This window comes from Heterocephalus glaber, unplaced genomic scaffold (genome assembly GCF_053883595.1).
Source record: "Heterocephalus glaber isolate CG9 unplaced genomic scaffold, H.glaber_assembly_v1.0 deba00001790, whole genome shotgun sequence".
Taxonomy (NCBI): Eukaryota; Metazoa; Chordata; class Mammalia; order Rodentia; family Bathyergidae; genus Heterocephalus; species Heterocephalus glaber.
This window is the reverse complement of record NW_028258473.1, coordinates 4,738,957-4,755,349: the sequence shown is the minus strand read 5'-3', so window position 1 is coordinate 4,755,349 and position 16,393 is coordinate 4,738,957. Positions and strand designations below refer to the sequence as shown.

Sequence of the window (16,393 nt, the reverse complement as noted above, 5' to 3'; positions counted from 1 at the left end):
CCTTCATTCTACCCCTTTCTTATGAGCACTGCCTGCAGCTTACTGTTGCTATAGAAAGGAGGTTCTCAAAGGTACCTTTTATACTTGCCCTAGGAACTCTGGATGGGAATTCCCCTCCTCAGAGGCAGGATGTGAACTATAATTTCTTCCTGCTCTTCAGTGTGGTGGATGAGAACCTTAGCTGGCACCTCAATGAGAACATTGCCACTTACTGTTTAGAACCTGCCTCAGTGGATAAAGAAGAGGAGGCCTTTCAGGAGAGCAACAGAATGCATGGTGAGCTGGGAGGAAGGGGCCACATTCTGTCGGTGAACAGTGATTGAGCGTTTTTACAGGGTCAAGAATTTGTGGCTGCTTACACATACTTGGTCCTTTTAAATTCTCATAAGAACTAACAATAGTGGCTTTTCCAATTTTACTGTGAGGACCCTCAGACTTCCAGAATTATGGATCATATAAATGGCACAGCTAGAATTATATCCCTGTTGTATGTGACTATATGCTATGCTCTTGCCATTAGACTGCCCTGCCTCGTAATGTGGAATGGCTAAGGTTATTGATCATCTGCTTAGTCATTAGTGAAAGTTGTCCACTGATATAATTAATGATAATTAATGAATATTCCTTTGTTATTTAAAAAAGGATGGAAGCTGGAAAAATTATCTACTTTGTTGAGGAAAAATGTTTGCTTTCAAGCTACTTTGCTTATATTCCCCATCCTACTCTGGGCTTATGTTTATGAGGGAATTGATCATATTAATTAAATTTAAAACAACATGAAGGCACAAAATTCCCAAGACATGAACATAGAACTGATATTAAGAACTGAAGTAAGTCAACTGTTTTTGTCAACCAAAGAAGTGATTTTCTTAATTTTTGGTGACAGGGGTGGGCTCAAAACCAGACAGCCCCAAAGAAAGTTGAGAACTTAGAGAGAAGATGGAAAAGATAGCTCAGACTGTTCAAATTTATCTTGGGTTTTATAAGAGCTGATTGTAGTAGCCATGATAAGTGCTATTGTGACACTTATTCTGTGAAAATCTCAGAAGGAAACCAGCCTGAAAGGAAAGAATAGCCACCAAAATAACTCTATGCCTTAGAGAGCTTCTTCATATTGCTGGTTTGAAATATTGACTTTATTACTAACTAGCTTTGTGGAGTTCTGAAAGAAGAACTTTATCTTTCTGAGCCTTACTTTTTTCACTTCTTTGAATAAGGCTAATGATATTGGCCTATTTGCGACAGCTGTTTATAGTATTGAAATGTGGTCAACACAGTGTACTCTTTAAAACTTCATTGAGATATTACCTATTATTATTGTCAGATAGTAAGATGTCTCTCATTTGTCTGTGCTTTTCTAACACTGGTATTTTATTTTGTAGCAATCAATGGCTTTGTCTTTGGAAACTTACCAGAGCTGAGCATGTGTGCACATAAACATGTGGCCTGGCACTTGTTTGGCATGGGCAATGAAGTGGATGTCCACACAGCTTTCTTTTATGGACAGATGCTGACCATCCGTGGACACCGCACTGATGTGACTAACATATTTCCAGCCACTTTTGTGACAGCTGAGATGGTACCTCAGAAGCCTGGCATCTGGTTAATTAGCTGTCAAGTGAACAGTCATTTGCAAAGTGAGATGCAAAATTTTTTAACCTTAGGGTGTTGAAGGGGGTTTTCAATAATAGTCAATATGAGCCTGAAATTCTGGGTTGGAGCCATAAGATAGGTCATTCGGGTGAGCTATCACTGTGTGCATGCTTAAACACTAGACTAGAAATCAGGGTCCCTAGGTTCTTTCTTGGTTCTGCCATTAACTTTTTAGGTAGCTTTGGATATATCTCCTTGTATTTTCTCTTCTCCATCTCAAACATAATGTGTCCTAGGGATGGATAGGTAGACTTTTAAGCTTTTTTAAAAAATTAGTTCAGAAGTCTAAGGATTTAAGACCTAGAAGTATTTTCACTTTACTGAACAGGGAGTAAAGAAGAGATTAAAGAGCAAATTTTGTTCAGGGAATCATGGAGTACTGTGGGCATGCAGTGACACTCTAGTTGGGACCTAACAGCATTAGAAGTAGATGGTTTTAGATTGGGTGGGAGAATGGTTAAGGTAATGAGAAAATGCATTATGGAGTATCAGAGGGATGGCAGAACATATGAGGCAATGCAAAGAGCAGTAGATGAATGACTAGAGGGTTCGAGTTGTAGTTTCAACTCAGAAAATTTTACTGTATCACCTTGGGCAAGTCGATTCCCATTTCTAGGCTTTAAGTTCACATCTGCAAAATAGAAGAGTTGGTGTAAATGGTCTCTAAAATCCTCCTTGGCTCTTACTTCCTAGAATTATTTGATTTATGATGAGTTCAGAGGGTCTTCAGAAAGTATTATGTGAATATGTGAAAATGAGTTTGAATAGGTGAGGCATTGCAGACTGGTTAGAAAATGAGTTTAGTATGGCAGGTTTCAGTTAATAGAGGACATTTCTGTGTGTGGTATCATCAGAAGTCTGTCTTTGGATCCATAGGTGGGTGGGTAAGAGAGCACAAACTGGATTGGGGTAGGGATGCAGCATAATAATGGAACAGGTATGTACCTTGAAACCATATTAGCTTGGATTCAAATCCTGATTCTACAACTGCTTGCCCACCTCTGGTAAATCTACAGGATGGAAATAATGATAACTATATTATAAAGTTGTAATGAGATTTCAGAGACGTAATGTAATTTTAAATCCTAGAAACTAGAGAAACAATGTGACCAAGATAGAGGATATAACAGAAGAAAATACATACTCAAGTTCTATAGTTAAAAGGTGGGAGCTTCAGTGTCAACCCTACCACTGACCAGCTGTACATTCTTGGGCAAGTTACTTAACCTTTCTGATACTTGGTTTGCTACATTAAAAGCATATTTCACACTGTGGTTAGGGAGATTGAATGGCAATAAGTTGCAAAACACTCAACACAGGACCTGACATATAATATACATTCAAGAAACACTAATACTCCTTCTTCACGCATACTTCAGATTTATAGAAGACATTTTTTATATTTTTTTCAGCAAATGTTTGCAGTATAAAATTGTTACATTGCTTATGGGGAGTTGGTACATGTATGTAACATATTTTAACTCATTTACTGTCCCCTTTTCCCCTTTCCATTACTTGAACCCTTTCCCTTTTGAAAAAGATATAACTCACTATTTCTTATTATGTTTTACTTTGATCTTTATTTATATTTTAGATTACTCATGTAAAAGAAACTATGAAATATTTAAGCTTGTATTTATGATTTATTTCACTTAACATGGTTGCAAGTTGCATATATTTTCCTACAAATGACTGAAGTCCATCCTTCTTTATGGCACAGTAGTACTCCACTGTGTATAAATGCTACATTTTCTTTATCCATTCATCTGTTGATGGACATATCAGTGACTCCCAAGATTTAGCTATTGTGAATTGTGCTGCTATCAACAGGAGCATGTATATATTACTGCAATATGATGTCTTTTTAAAAACTCTTTTAGGAAGATAACTAGAAGGACAACAGCTGGGTCCAATGGAATGTTCATTTTTAGTTTTTTGAGGAATCTTTATAGTGATTTCTTTTGTGTTTATAATAATTTACATTCCCACCAACAATGTAGAAGAGTTTCTTTTCCTCACATCCTCGCAACCACTTTTTATTATTTGATTTCTTGATGATAATCATTCTCTCTGTAATAAGGAGGTATCTCAATGTTGTTTTTAATTTGCATTTCTCTAATAGGCAGCAATATTGAACATGCTTATGTGTTTATTGGCCATTGTATTTCCTCTGAGAAGTGTCTATTCATTTCATTTGTACACTTTTTGATTGGATCTTTTATTTTAGGGAAGTCTGTTTTTTTGAGTTCTTTATGTATTCTAGATATTTTTCTGGTGTCTGAAGAGAGTACCTGGATAAGTTTTTCCCATTCTGTAGGTTGTCTCTTTATTCTACTGGTTGTTTACTTTTCTGTGCACAAATTTTTAATTTTTTCCCCATTAAGTTTATTGGCACATTTTAGGTATAAAATACAGTTACATTCATCATTGGGATCTTGTACCTTTACATGATGTATCTTGGTTTTAATTTTTTTCCCCTTCCCTTGCCCTCCCTTCAACCCCCCCACCCTTCCCTATTTACAAAGACTTTGCTTCCACTTGTTTTCCTTTACTCATATTTTTACTTTTCCATTCTTTCCTTTCCCCTAGCCCTCCCACTTCCTCTACTCCTTTAGACCTTTTCTTCCTATTATACAATATCAATTACACATTTTTAATTATAATATCAAAATTTAGAAGACATTACCACAGATTTTACAGAATTTAAAAGGATATAGAAAGCATATTACAAAAATCTTTTTTGAAATAAGTTTAACAACTTCTAAGAAGTACCTTGGAAGAAAAATTAATGAAACTGACTCTGAAGGAAATGTAAAATTTGAATAGCACCTATTAAAGAAAGTATATTCCTAGCTTGAAAACCTACCTATATGACAACAACAGGCTCATATACATTTTAACTGATAAATTATGTCAAACAATTAAAGCAGAAAAAAGAAGAAACACTTCTCTCTTCATTTGAGGAAATCAACATTGTGCTAATACTAAAACTGGATAAAGCTAATAGAAGAAAAAAGTATGAACATAGATAAAAATTTGTTTAACAAAACAAAGTATTAGAAGTCAGATCTGGCAGTATGTAGAAAGTGGTTTTATTATAGGGATAGCAGTGTTGGTTCAGAATTGGAAGATCCACCCCCATAAGTCACCATTTTAGCAGAGGAAAGGAAAAAGCCATATGATCCTGTCAGTCATTGCAGAAAAAGTACTGGACTAAATTCTACAGCTGTTCATGGTAAAAGCTATCAGGAAACTAGAAGTAGAACAGAACCTTCTCAACAGATAAGACATGTACTCCATACTTCCAGCAAAAATGCCTTATATGAATGGAAAAGATACAATGTTTTCTCCCTAAGATGGGGGACGAGGGCAGATATGCCTACTCTTCATCTGTCCATTAAACTTTGAAACATATACCCAAACCAAAATAGTCTGGCAATAAAATGACACAATTAGGATAGGATTGGCAAGGTAGAAGTAAAATCTTTATATGTAGATGAAATGACCATCTACAGAGAAAATACTAAGAAATCTCTAGTAGCCCGTAGAACTTGTATTTGAATTTAGCAGGATTACAAAACACAAAGTATATATAAAAATTCAGGTCTATGTATACTTGCTATAAATGAAGAATTGGATATTGAAATTTAAAAGTTATGCTGGAGTACAAAGGACCTAGAAAAGTAAAACAAAAAAACAGTGTTGGAAGACATTTATTACCTAATTTTAAGACTTCTTCTAAAGTTACAGTAATCAAGGCAATGTTGGTGTAAGGAAAGACATAGATCAATGGAATAAAACAGGGAATCTAGAAATAGAACCACACATATATGGTCCACTGAGTTTTGAAAGATTATTTAACATTAAAATTTTATAGAACATAAATTCAACTCAAGAGCAGAGGAAAAGTTAGTGTTTCCAGCAAATGGTACTAGAACAGCTGGTATCTGTATGTAAAAAATTAACCTCAATCCTTTATTTCCATACATAAAAATAATTTAAAAGGATCTATGAACCTAAATATGAAAGACTAAAACTATAAAGCTTTAAGAAGAAATTATAATGTTCATGAATTTAGGGTAGGTAAGAATTTCCTAGGAAACAAAAAAATTGATGTATAAAAGAAAAAAAATTGATAAATGAGATTCCATCAAAATTTGGAACTTCAAATGACATCGTTATGAAAACAAAAAGTAGTCCTTCAGCAGACTATGTTTATAATAACTATAACCTATGACCAGAATATATAAAGAACTCTTACAGCTAACATTAATAGACAAACCAATTAAAAAGTAGACATAAGATGATAAATAGCCAGTATAGCACAAAGAAAGGTGTGCAACACTAGAATCAGAAAAATACTAATCAGTACAATAATAAGGTCATATTATACACTCATTAGGAAGATTAAGTTAAAAGTTTTAAGAGAACAAATGTCAGCTTAGGTGTGAATCAGAACTTTCTAATACTGCTAATGTGAATGTAAAATGATAAAACCATTTTGGAAAACAATATAGAAATTTCTCGTATTACTGTTAAGAACCAACAGTTCTGTTCTTAAATTTTTACTTAAGAAGAATGAAAACATGTTCACAATAGATTTGTACATACAAGTTGACTATCCTTTATCTGAAATTCTTGGGACCAGAAGTGTTTCAGATTTTCATTTGAAATCCACTTGATCTGCAAAGAGGATAGCTAGCCCTGCTTTCTTTTGGGTTCCTGTAACATGGAGTATTGTTTTCCACCCTTTAACTTTCAGGCTATGAGTTTCTTTTTGAACTAAGTGTATTTCTTCTATGCAGCATATTGTTGGATCTTGCTTCTTGACCCATTCTGCCAGTCTGTTTCTTTTGATTGGTGAATTAAGACCATTAACATTGATGGTTATAACTGACATGTATTGACTTATCATTGTCGTGACTTTTTCTTTTTGTTGGATTCTCTACCTTTGCGTTTAATTTCTTGTCATGCCTGATGGATTCATTCTGCTGGGCTTCCTGGGGTGGTGATCCTCATTGCCTTAGGGTATTCTCTAAAACTTTTTGGCGTGCTGGTTTGGTATTCATGAAGTTCCTCAGGTGTTCTTTGTTGTGGAAGTATCTTATTTCCCATCAATTTTGAATGATAGTTTTGCAGGATACATCAGTCTAGGCTGGAGGTTTTTTTCTTTAAGGTCATGAAATACCTCACTCTAGGCTCTGCTTGAATTGAGGATTTGTGTTGAAAAGTCTGCTGTGATTCTGATGGGCTTTCCTTTGCATATGGTTTGTTTCTTTTCTCTAACTGGTTGTAGAATTTTGTTCTTCTGTTGGGTTTCTGGAATCTTACCTATTATATACCTATGTGTAGATTTTTTTTGATCAAGGCTAGTTGGAGACCTATATGCCTCACTTATTTGTATGCCAAGTTCTTTTCCCTTGCTTAGAAAGTTTTCTGCCATCACTTCTGTGAACAGGTTTTTTTATGTCATTTGCACTCTTTCCTGTTTCTTCATTGACTCTGATCAGTCTTATGTTATTCTTCTTTGCATCATCTAGCCACTGCTGGATTAATTTCTCATGGTCCCTTACAATTTTAAAGCAACTTTTCTTTTCCTAGTCACTAATTGCAATCTTATCTTTTATATCTGAAATTCTGTCCTCACATTGGCTCATTCTGCTGTGTGGACTTTCAATGGAGTTTTTAATCTCTTGGAAATCTGTTTGCATCTGTTTTATGGATTCCATTTGTTTCCTATGTTGGGATCCCATCATGTTCCTCAGTTCCTCTATTTTTTTCATTGGTGTCCTCTCTAGATTTATTATTCATGTCTTGCACTATGGGCACAATCTCTGCTGTTATGTGAGAAATTATTTCTGATTTCATTTTTTCCAGATCTTTTTTGTTGCCAGTTCCGGGAGGCCAGGTGGTTGAGTACTGGAGTGTTCCATCTCTCTTCCCTCTGTGTTTGCTTTGGGTGATCTGGAAGTCTGATTTTGAGACTTGTTTACATGTCTTCTCATTTTGCTGAGGGGGGATGCTGATGGCGTTTTTGGTGGTGGTGGCTGTGCTGCTCCTGCTGTTGTCTGTGCAGCTCACCTCCTCTGCACTGGGAGTGGTGGTACAGTGGTCCAGATGTCTTCTCCTAGGTGCTAAGAGCAGCTCACCTCCTCTCTAGAAGTTTTTAAGTTGATATGCTCTGATTTGTTGATTCTTGGTCCTATTTCTTTTGCAATTAGTGTTTTCTTCAGGAAGTCCTTGCCTATTCCTATGATTTTAAGAGTTTTACCTATTTTATATTCCAAAAGATTGTTTCAGTTTTAACATTTGATCGTTGATACATTTTGATATTAGTTTAATGCTGTGCAAGAGATATGGGTCTAGATTAAATCTTCTGTATGTGTATAGCCAAGTTTCCCAGCACCATTTGTTAAAGAGTCTACTTTCCTCCAGCTTATGTTTTTTGGCCCCTCTGATCATATAGTTAAATGTGCCTCAAATTATTTCTGCATGCTCTATTCTTTTCCACTGATCCCCATGTCTGGTTTTATACCAATACCATGCTGTGTTTTTTTTTAAATCACTGTAGCATTGTAGTATAACAAAAAGTCTGCGATTATGATGCTTCTTGCTTTGCTTTTGTTGCCCAGGAGTAGTTCTGCTATTCTGGGTCTCTTCAGATTCCTATGAATATTATGAATATTCCTATGAATTCCTATGAATATTGTTTTCTGTAGTTCTGTGAGGAATCTTATTGATATTTTGATTAGAATTCTATTAATTCTGTCTATCAGTTTTGGTAATATGGCCATTTTGACAATATCTGTTCTGCCTGTGCAGAAATAGGGGATATCTTTCTATTTTCTGATATCTGCTTTGATCTTTTTCAGAACACTGTAGTTTTTGTTGTAGCAGTCTCACTTATTTAGTTAGGTTAATTCTTAAGTACTATGCAATTTTTCTTGATTTTATTGTGAATTTTCAGTATTGTTTTCCTAATTTCTTTCTTTGAGAGTTCATTACTATTGAACAGGAATGCTATTGACTTTTCATGTTGAATTTGTCTTGCTACATTGCTGAATTTGCTTATTAAGTCTAGGAGTTTTTTGGTGGAGTCTTGAGTTTTCTATATAATGGATCGTATCATCTGCAAATAATGATAATTTGACTTTTTCCTCCTTTTCTACACATACCCCTTTTATTTCTTTCTCTTGTCTGATTGGTCTGGCTGTTTTGAATACTATATTGAAAAGGAGTGGTGATAATGGACATCTTGTTTCTGATTTTAGAGAGAAAGCATTCAGCTTTTCCCCATTTAATATTATTCTAGAAGTCGGTTTGCCATAAATGGCTCTCTTCTGATTGACCTAATGTTCTTCTATACCTATTTTCTTAAGGGATTTTTATCATGAGTGGATGTTGGATTTTTGTCAAAGACTTTTTCTCCATTTATTGACATGATTGTATGACTTTTGTCTTTGCTTCTGTTTCTGTGATATATTACATCTATTGATTTGCATGTGTTAGACTATACTTGCATCTCTGGGATGAAGCCAAGTTGGTTGTGATGTGTGATCAATTTGATGATTTATTGCATTCTCTTTACTGAATCTTAAGGATTTTTGTGTCTTTGTTTCAAAAGAGATTGGCCTGTAGTTGTCTTTTTTTGGTTTGGTCCTTGTCTGGGTTTTGGGACCAGGGTAATGCTACCTTCCAAAAATGACTTTGGGAGTATTCTTTTCCTTTCAATTTCATTAAAGAGTTTAAGGAGAATCAGTATTAGATCTTCCCTGGAGATCTTCTAGAATTCAGCAGTGAAACCATCTGATCTCGAGCTTTTCTGTGTTGATAGGTTTTTGTTATTGTTTCTATATCATTGCCTGTTATGGGTTTATTCAGCTTTTTAAAAATATCTTCTTGGCTCATTTTTGGTTATTCATACATATTTAGGAATCTATCCATTTCTATGAATTCTCTACTTTATTAGAGTACAGATTTTCAGAGTAGTTACTAAAAATCTTCTAGATTTCAAAAGTGTAAATTGTAATTTTGCCTTTTTCAAATGACCTTTAGTTAGGTCTTTTCTTTCCTTTTGGGGTAAAATTCGCTAAACTTTTGTCTACTTTGTTTATTCTATAGTAGAACTAGTTCTTTAACTCATTGATTCTTCATAGTAGATTTTTTTCAGTCTTGATTTCATTATTTTGTGCTCTGATCTTTAAATGTGCTTTCTTGTACTAGTTTTGGATTTGGATTTTTCTTCTTTTTTTTACCACCTGTTAGTGCATCATTAGGTTTTAATTAGGATTCACTTCATTTTTCTGATGTGAACAATTGCAGCTCTGAATTTGGGTCTTAAAAGACTGCTTTCCCTGTGTCTCATAAGTTCTGGTATGTTATACTGGCATTATCAGTTGATTGTAGGAACTGTCTAATTTCTTCCTTGACTTCTTCTGTGACTCATTATTTTTAAGAGCGTGTTGTTTAGTTTCTATAACGTCTGTGGTTTATTTTGCATTTAATGTTGTTTCATCTCACTATAGTTTCATAATATGCATCAGATAATATAGATTCTTTTGCATTTATTTAAGCATGCTTTATGGACTAGCATGTAGTCTATTTTGGATAATGTTCTATGTGCTGCTTAGAAGAATGTGTATTCTGATGTTGTTGGGTAAAACATTCCATAGATACCTCTTAAGTCTATTTGTTTGAAAGTGTAATTTGACTCTAATATTTCTTTTATTTTTTTTGTCTATTTGATCTTTCTGCTTATGACAGGGGGTATTTAGGTCCCCCATTATAATTATGCTGACAGTTATTTGGTGCCCAGGCAGTGCTTTTATGTCCAGGAGTATGTGCTTTATGAAGTTAGACATGCATGTGTGTGGTGCATATATGTTTATAATTATTATCTTCCTGTTGATCTGCTTCTCTAGCAAATATTTAGTAACCTTCTTTGCCTTTTCTGATCAGTTTTCCCTTGAAATCCACTTTGTCTGAAAGTAGGATAGCTACTCCTGCTTGTTTTTGAGTTTCCATTGCATGGAATATTTTGTTCTATCCTTTGATTTTTAGTCTACAAACTTCTTATTAGATGTAATGTGTTTCATATGTAAAGCATATTGCTGGATTTTGTCTCTTTATCTATTCTGCCACTGCCTGTTTTTTGGTAGGAGAATTGAGGCCATTCATTTTGAGAATTAAATATTGAAAGGTATAGACTTATTTCTGTCATATTATTTTTGTTTATGATTTCTTTTTTTCCTTCTATTTAACTTTTCACCTTGCCTGGTGTATTAATTCTGTTAGACATTTTGGCATTGTTGGCCTCATTGTCTCTTTCTAGGATATTCTTGAGAATTTTTTTTGTAGTATTGCCTTGTTTCTAAATTTCTTAAGGCACTTTTTGTCATGGAAAATCCTTATTTTCCCATCAATTTTGAAAGATAGTTTTGAGGGATATATTAGTCTGGGTTGAAAGTTGTTTTCTTTTACAGCTTAAAACACATCACTCCAAGCTTTTCTGGCCTTTAAGTTTTGTGTTGAGAAGTCTACTGTTATTTTAATGCATTTACCTTCATGAATGATTACTTTCTTTTCTCTAACAGCTTCTAAGTTTGTACTTTTGTGTTGAAATTCTGGAATTTTGACTATAATATATTTTGGAGAAGTCCTTTTTTAAACTTGGCTATTTGGGGTTCCATATGCATCACTTACCTGTATGTTAAATCCTTACCCCATATTTGGATACAGTTTCTTCTTTCTTTAAACAAATTTTATATGCCAATTGTGCTATCTTCTTATTTTTCACTAATTTCAAATAATCTTAGGTTAGTATTCTTTGTGTCATCTAGCAGTTTTGGGGCCCATTTTTCAAGTTCTTTTATTTTTTTCAAGATGTCTCTGAGTACTTGGTCAATCAACATCAGTCTAATGTTTCATTGCCCTCATGTTGGTCACTTCTGCTTTCTGTACTAAAAATAGAGCTTTTAATCTTCTAGATTATTAGTTGGTAACTTTAGATGAACTACAATTCTTTGCTAAATTAGTCACTCATGTTTTGGATACTTTTGTTTAGCTCAGCTAGCTTTTATTAGTATTTTCTGTAAACTTGCTGATCATTTTGTTTCTTAAATTCATTAGCTGTTTTCTTATATCTACTTTGAACTTACTAAACAAATTATTCATCTGTTTTTAATCTCATCTTTTATCTTTCCAAATAATTCAGCTATGTAGCTTTTGATTTCCTCCTCCTCAATGCCCCAAGGATCAGCGTTGAGGAAGTTAGGAATTTGTGGAGGCATTTTTGTTGCCTTGTATTTCTCTCTCTCTCTCTCTCTCTCTCTCTCTCTCTCTCTCTCTCTCTCTCTCTCTCTCTCTCTCTCTCCAGTATGGAGATCTGTTTAGTCAGTGTGTGTTTTTCAGTGATGCACCCTGGGCATGGCTAACTCTAGGCCTTGCCTCTGTCTCAAAATATAAATACCTCCATTGATTTGGAGGGAGGATGCAGTGTAATTAGTCTACCTCCCAGTTCTCTAGGTAATGTTGTGCAGATAATGAAACACTGGGAATCCAGATATTGACACACAAATAAAAATAATTCATAGCAACAACTATGTCACCCTAGGAACTAAATCAGCAACAATAATAGCAACAAAGACAAATGATATTGACATACCACAAGAACTAAAAATGCACCACCCTTAACCATAGGAAAGAGATTTATAATTATAGCATAAACATTAAGACAAAACAAATATTGACATAACTAAATGCAATAAGTATACCTCTACTAACAACAGAAAAGATTTCAAGAGTAGTAGCATACAGTTAACTAAGTATCTAAAGATTAATAAAGTTTAATGGTTTTAACTCGTAGAGATAAAGGGGGTAAGGAACAAGAGAATGAAAGAAAAATATGAAAAATTAAACCTGGAAAAATTATAAGGAGGGAAAAGTAAGATAAAAGGTCATATTAAAGCATAAGAAGGAACAGAGAAACAAGAAAAAGATGAAAACAGGAAAAATATGAAGAAAAAATTAAAAGAAAAAGAAGAAAACCCTAATTTATAAAAAAAATCAACAAAGAAGGAAAAACACATGAGTAAAAAAAAATTCTTCTTTTTGTTTTTATTTAATGAATGGTTTCATTCTAGGATCTGAAGTTTTGGAATCCAGCAAGACACAGTTTTCTCTGCCTAGCTTTATAGCTTGTGGGTTTGTAAGGCCACTCCCCTGCTACAGAGGCCCCATTTTTCATACACTCCAGGCTGTGGGAACCATTCAAACTGAGGTTTGTCTTCTCTTATGCTGGTAGACAGGGAAAGCAATCAGACCACTGATTTGTACTGGATCTAGGGAGCAGGATAGTGATTCCAGCAGACTGCTGGACTTAGTGCTAGCACTTTTAGACCTAGTTGCCTCTGAAAGTGCCACATATTGGTCCTAGCGTGTCACCAAGGAGGGCAGGGCCCTATGTCATTCCTAGCCTGAGTTTAAACTTTTCAAGGATCTATGTCTATCCCATACCCTATCCACGATTATTTACTGTGCCTGTCTCTCAACAAGGCGTCATTGGAAGTAATACTGGAAGCTTGAAGTGAAGCTATTCTGTAGTTGTTCTGAGGACTGGTATTAAACAGTCATCCCTTTCCCAAAATGGTTCCCAATTAAACACTATTAGGTCATATTGTGTGGGTTTTGCACTGGATTTCTTTTCCACCTTTAGCCTGCTGTGAGGAAGGAGTCACTTTCAGAGTAAAATCCCACACTGTTTTGCAGTTTACAATAACTGTGATCTTTTCTTGGGACTAGTGTTGCTGGGCAAGTCAGTTGTTTTTCCCTGTAACTCCTGAGTCTGGGGGCTTACCTTGTGCCCTCATGTACAGATTCCTTTCCCAGGGAACCAGGGTAAGCTTTCTAGACTTCTTTGTTCTTTTCTCTTTGTTTTGTTCTGTTTCTCCAATTTTTCTGTAGTTTCTCATTTTTCTGTAAGTTCTGACTGAATTCTCATAGATCTATTTCTTTTTTCCTTCACTAAGGTCTTATTTTCCAGGTATCTGGATTCCTGGTCCCAGTGAGGCTGTAGTTTGCTGATGATTGCTGTTTCACCATTTTCTGCCTTCTCTAGTATACAAAATTTTTCCTAGGATGTTGTAAGACTCAAACGTAGTAATATAGTTGTTAGGCAGATATAGAGTACTGATATCTATGACCATTATACCTCATTGTAGTATCTCTGACATTTGGAGAAACAACTTGGAATCTGCATTTTCAAGAGAGTCCCAAGTCTGAAGATTCATCTCCACTTAATGAAGATGTTCCATTATTTTGGGAGCTTTCCCTTTATAAATAATTTAACCTCTCTTTTTAACCTGATTCTCCCACCAGCCCCATTAGATGGATTTCCCTATCCTCCCTATTTATGAAAAAGGGAAGCTTAGATTGAGGGAGTGACTTGCCTAAGGTCTTACAGAGAGTAGTGAAGCTCATATTTGAAACCAGTTCTCCTGACTTCAGTCTTTGTGATGTTGCCTCAATGTGAGTCTCTTGCAAAGGCAAGAATGAGAATTTGGTAAATGAATCAATATTATACTTAAATTCCTACCTGGGTTCTCTCTCCTAATAAGGCTCTTGAGGAGTAAGAGAAAATAGCTTAATGGGTATGAAAATAAAGAGACTAATGAAGAATGGGAGGACAAAACACTGGAAGATGGAGTAAGGTGAATACTCTGTGGGAGAAACCCTGATAGAATGGGGCCTGTCATGATTTTCTTCCACCAGGTGGCATGCAGGCACTCTACAAGATCGAGTCTTGCTCTATGGACCCTCCTGTGGAGCAGCTCACAGGCAAAGTTCGGCAGTACTTCATTGAGGCCCATGAGATTCAATGGGACTATGGCCCAATGGGACATGATGGGAGTACTGGGAAGAGTTTGAGAGAACCAGGAAGGTAAGAAGTAGAGGACTTCCTCCCTATATTCCTGTACAAAAACATATCTCCTTTCAATCCCCTGTACCAAAGCAACAACAACAAAAACAAACAAACAAACAAAAAACATATCTCCCTTCAATCCCTCCTACCAAAAACCAAACCAAACCAAACCAAACAAAACAAAAACACACCAAAAACAAAAACAAAAAACAAAAAACTCAAAAAACATATTTCCTTTCCAGAAGTCTCTCACTTCACTTACAGGTAACAATCATTGCCTTGCTAGGATTACTGTTATCTGAGTTCTTGTGGTCCCTGAGAAAGCTTGCTCTCAGGAGCCACAGAAAGCAAAGCTTTTTGTAATGTTATGACATGGTCCCAGCAAGTAGCCAAGAAGAGTAAGAGATTGCTCTTCTAATCCCTGGGCATGTTCATAAATGAAAGCCCAAATGGGACCAGTGCCCACATCATTTGAAATGGCTCTTTTTCAGCTTTTCTTTGTTTGATCCATTAATTATCCCCTTCCTCCTTCCTTTCTTTTCTGCAATATAAAGGAGGTATTTGAGCAGGAGTATAAAAAGCACTCTGAGAAATATGACAAAAAGAGAAGCAAGCTGCTTTGTGGCTATTCCATGCCCATCCTTTTGGAGGATTTCTCCAACTTCCGTCTCTTCTATGACACAAATGTGGACAAAGTAGAGAAGATTAGTGCCCTGCTAAGTTGCTAGCCCTTAAGTTATACCAATGTACTTGGCAACTAATGATGCCAGTTCTTTCACAGAAGACAGTCTTGATAGATGACTAGGAGAAGGCATAGGTGAAGATACTAGGGTACATATTATGTTTATTCTTTCAGCAGGAAATAATGAAGTGATTTTGTAGAAAATGTAAGAAATTTAGTGCTTATGTTTTAGGGTGGTATTAGAATCTCCAACTCCTAGTGGACTTTCATTTAGGAGTGAAGTCCTTTTTGTGGTGGGGGTCTTGCTATGTTGAACAGACACGTCTTGAACTCATGGGCTTAGGTGACCCTCCTGCTAGCCTCCTGAGTAAGATGACTACAGCTGTGCACCCTGATAACCAGATAAGGCTATCTTTGATGAAAGAGAGAAAAGTTTGGAGTACCTGAGGATGATTAAAGAGAGAGATAGGCTGAGTATTTCTATAAGGCAGAACGGTCCCAGTATCTGCAAGAATATTCCAGCCTAGTATAAAGAATAGCTCCAATAATTAAAATAATCTAACAGTAGGATAGATTCCTCCTCTGAGTTCTCTGTATTTAAAAAGACTTACATAGAAGCAGTGTTACTGATTAATGGTGTTACCAAAAGTGATATCTTTACTGGTAGGAGTTAACTTGTATGATCTTGGAGGTTTTTCCTAACCATAAAGGTCTCTAACTTGATGAAATTAAAGATAAAATAAGGGTCTATTTGATAGTCATAAAATTATATGACATTTACCTCCTTGTACACTAGTAGTTCAGATAAATTCTTCAAGATGAGCTCCAGTAGAATTGGAGGTACTTACTGGAAAGTTCAATATGAAGCCTTCCAAGATGAAACATTCCAGGAGAAAGTGCAGCTGGAGGAAGAAAAGCATCTTGGAATCCTGGGTGAGGAAACTTTTAACTCATGAATCTTTTCTTTATCTTCTGAAGAAGATTTATCATATGAATCTTTAATCTTTAACTTCTTTGACTAGACTAAGTTAGAGAAGTGGACTTAGAAGCTGTAATCTGGGAGTGGCTCATGCACATATTGTAGACCAGAATCTCCCAAAGAGAATCCCCGGAAATTAGTACAGTAAAGCCTTGGTTTC

At 35.4% G+C, this 16,393-nt stretch overlaps 1 protein-coding gene across 11 annotated transcripts in view; it reads left to right on the top strand.

Annotated features, from left to right (window-relative positions):
* The window catches only part of Heph (hephaestin), a 137,663-nt gene that overhangs the window by 72,158 nt on the left and 49,112 nt on the right, over window positions 1-16,393 (top strand). For 10 of the 11 annotated variants that reach the window (XM_087203244.1, XM_087203242.1, XM_087203241.1 and 7 more), the window contains 4 exons: window positions 94-276; window positions 1,383-1,637; window positions 14,422-14,590; window positions 16,051-16,187. In XM_087203244.1, coding sequence (XP_087059370.1) covers window positions 94-276; window positions 1,383-1,637; window positions 14,422-14,590; window positions 16,051-16,187 — 744 coding nt within the window. The remainder of the gene's footprint in view (window positions 1-93; window positions 277-1,382; window positions 1,638-14,421; window positions 14,591-16,050; window positions 16,188-16,393) is intronic. The other variant, XM_087203243.1, reaches the window with a different exon arrangement.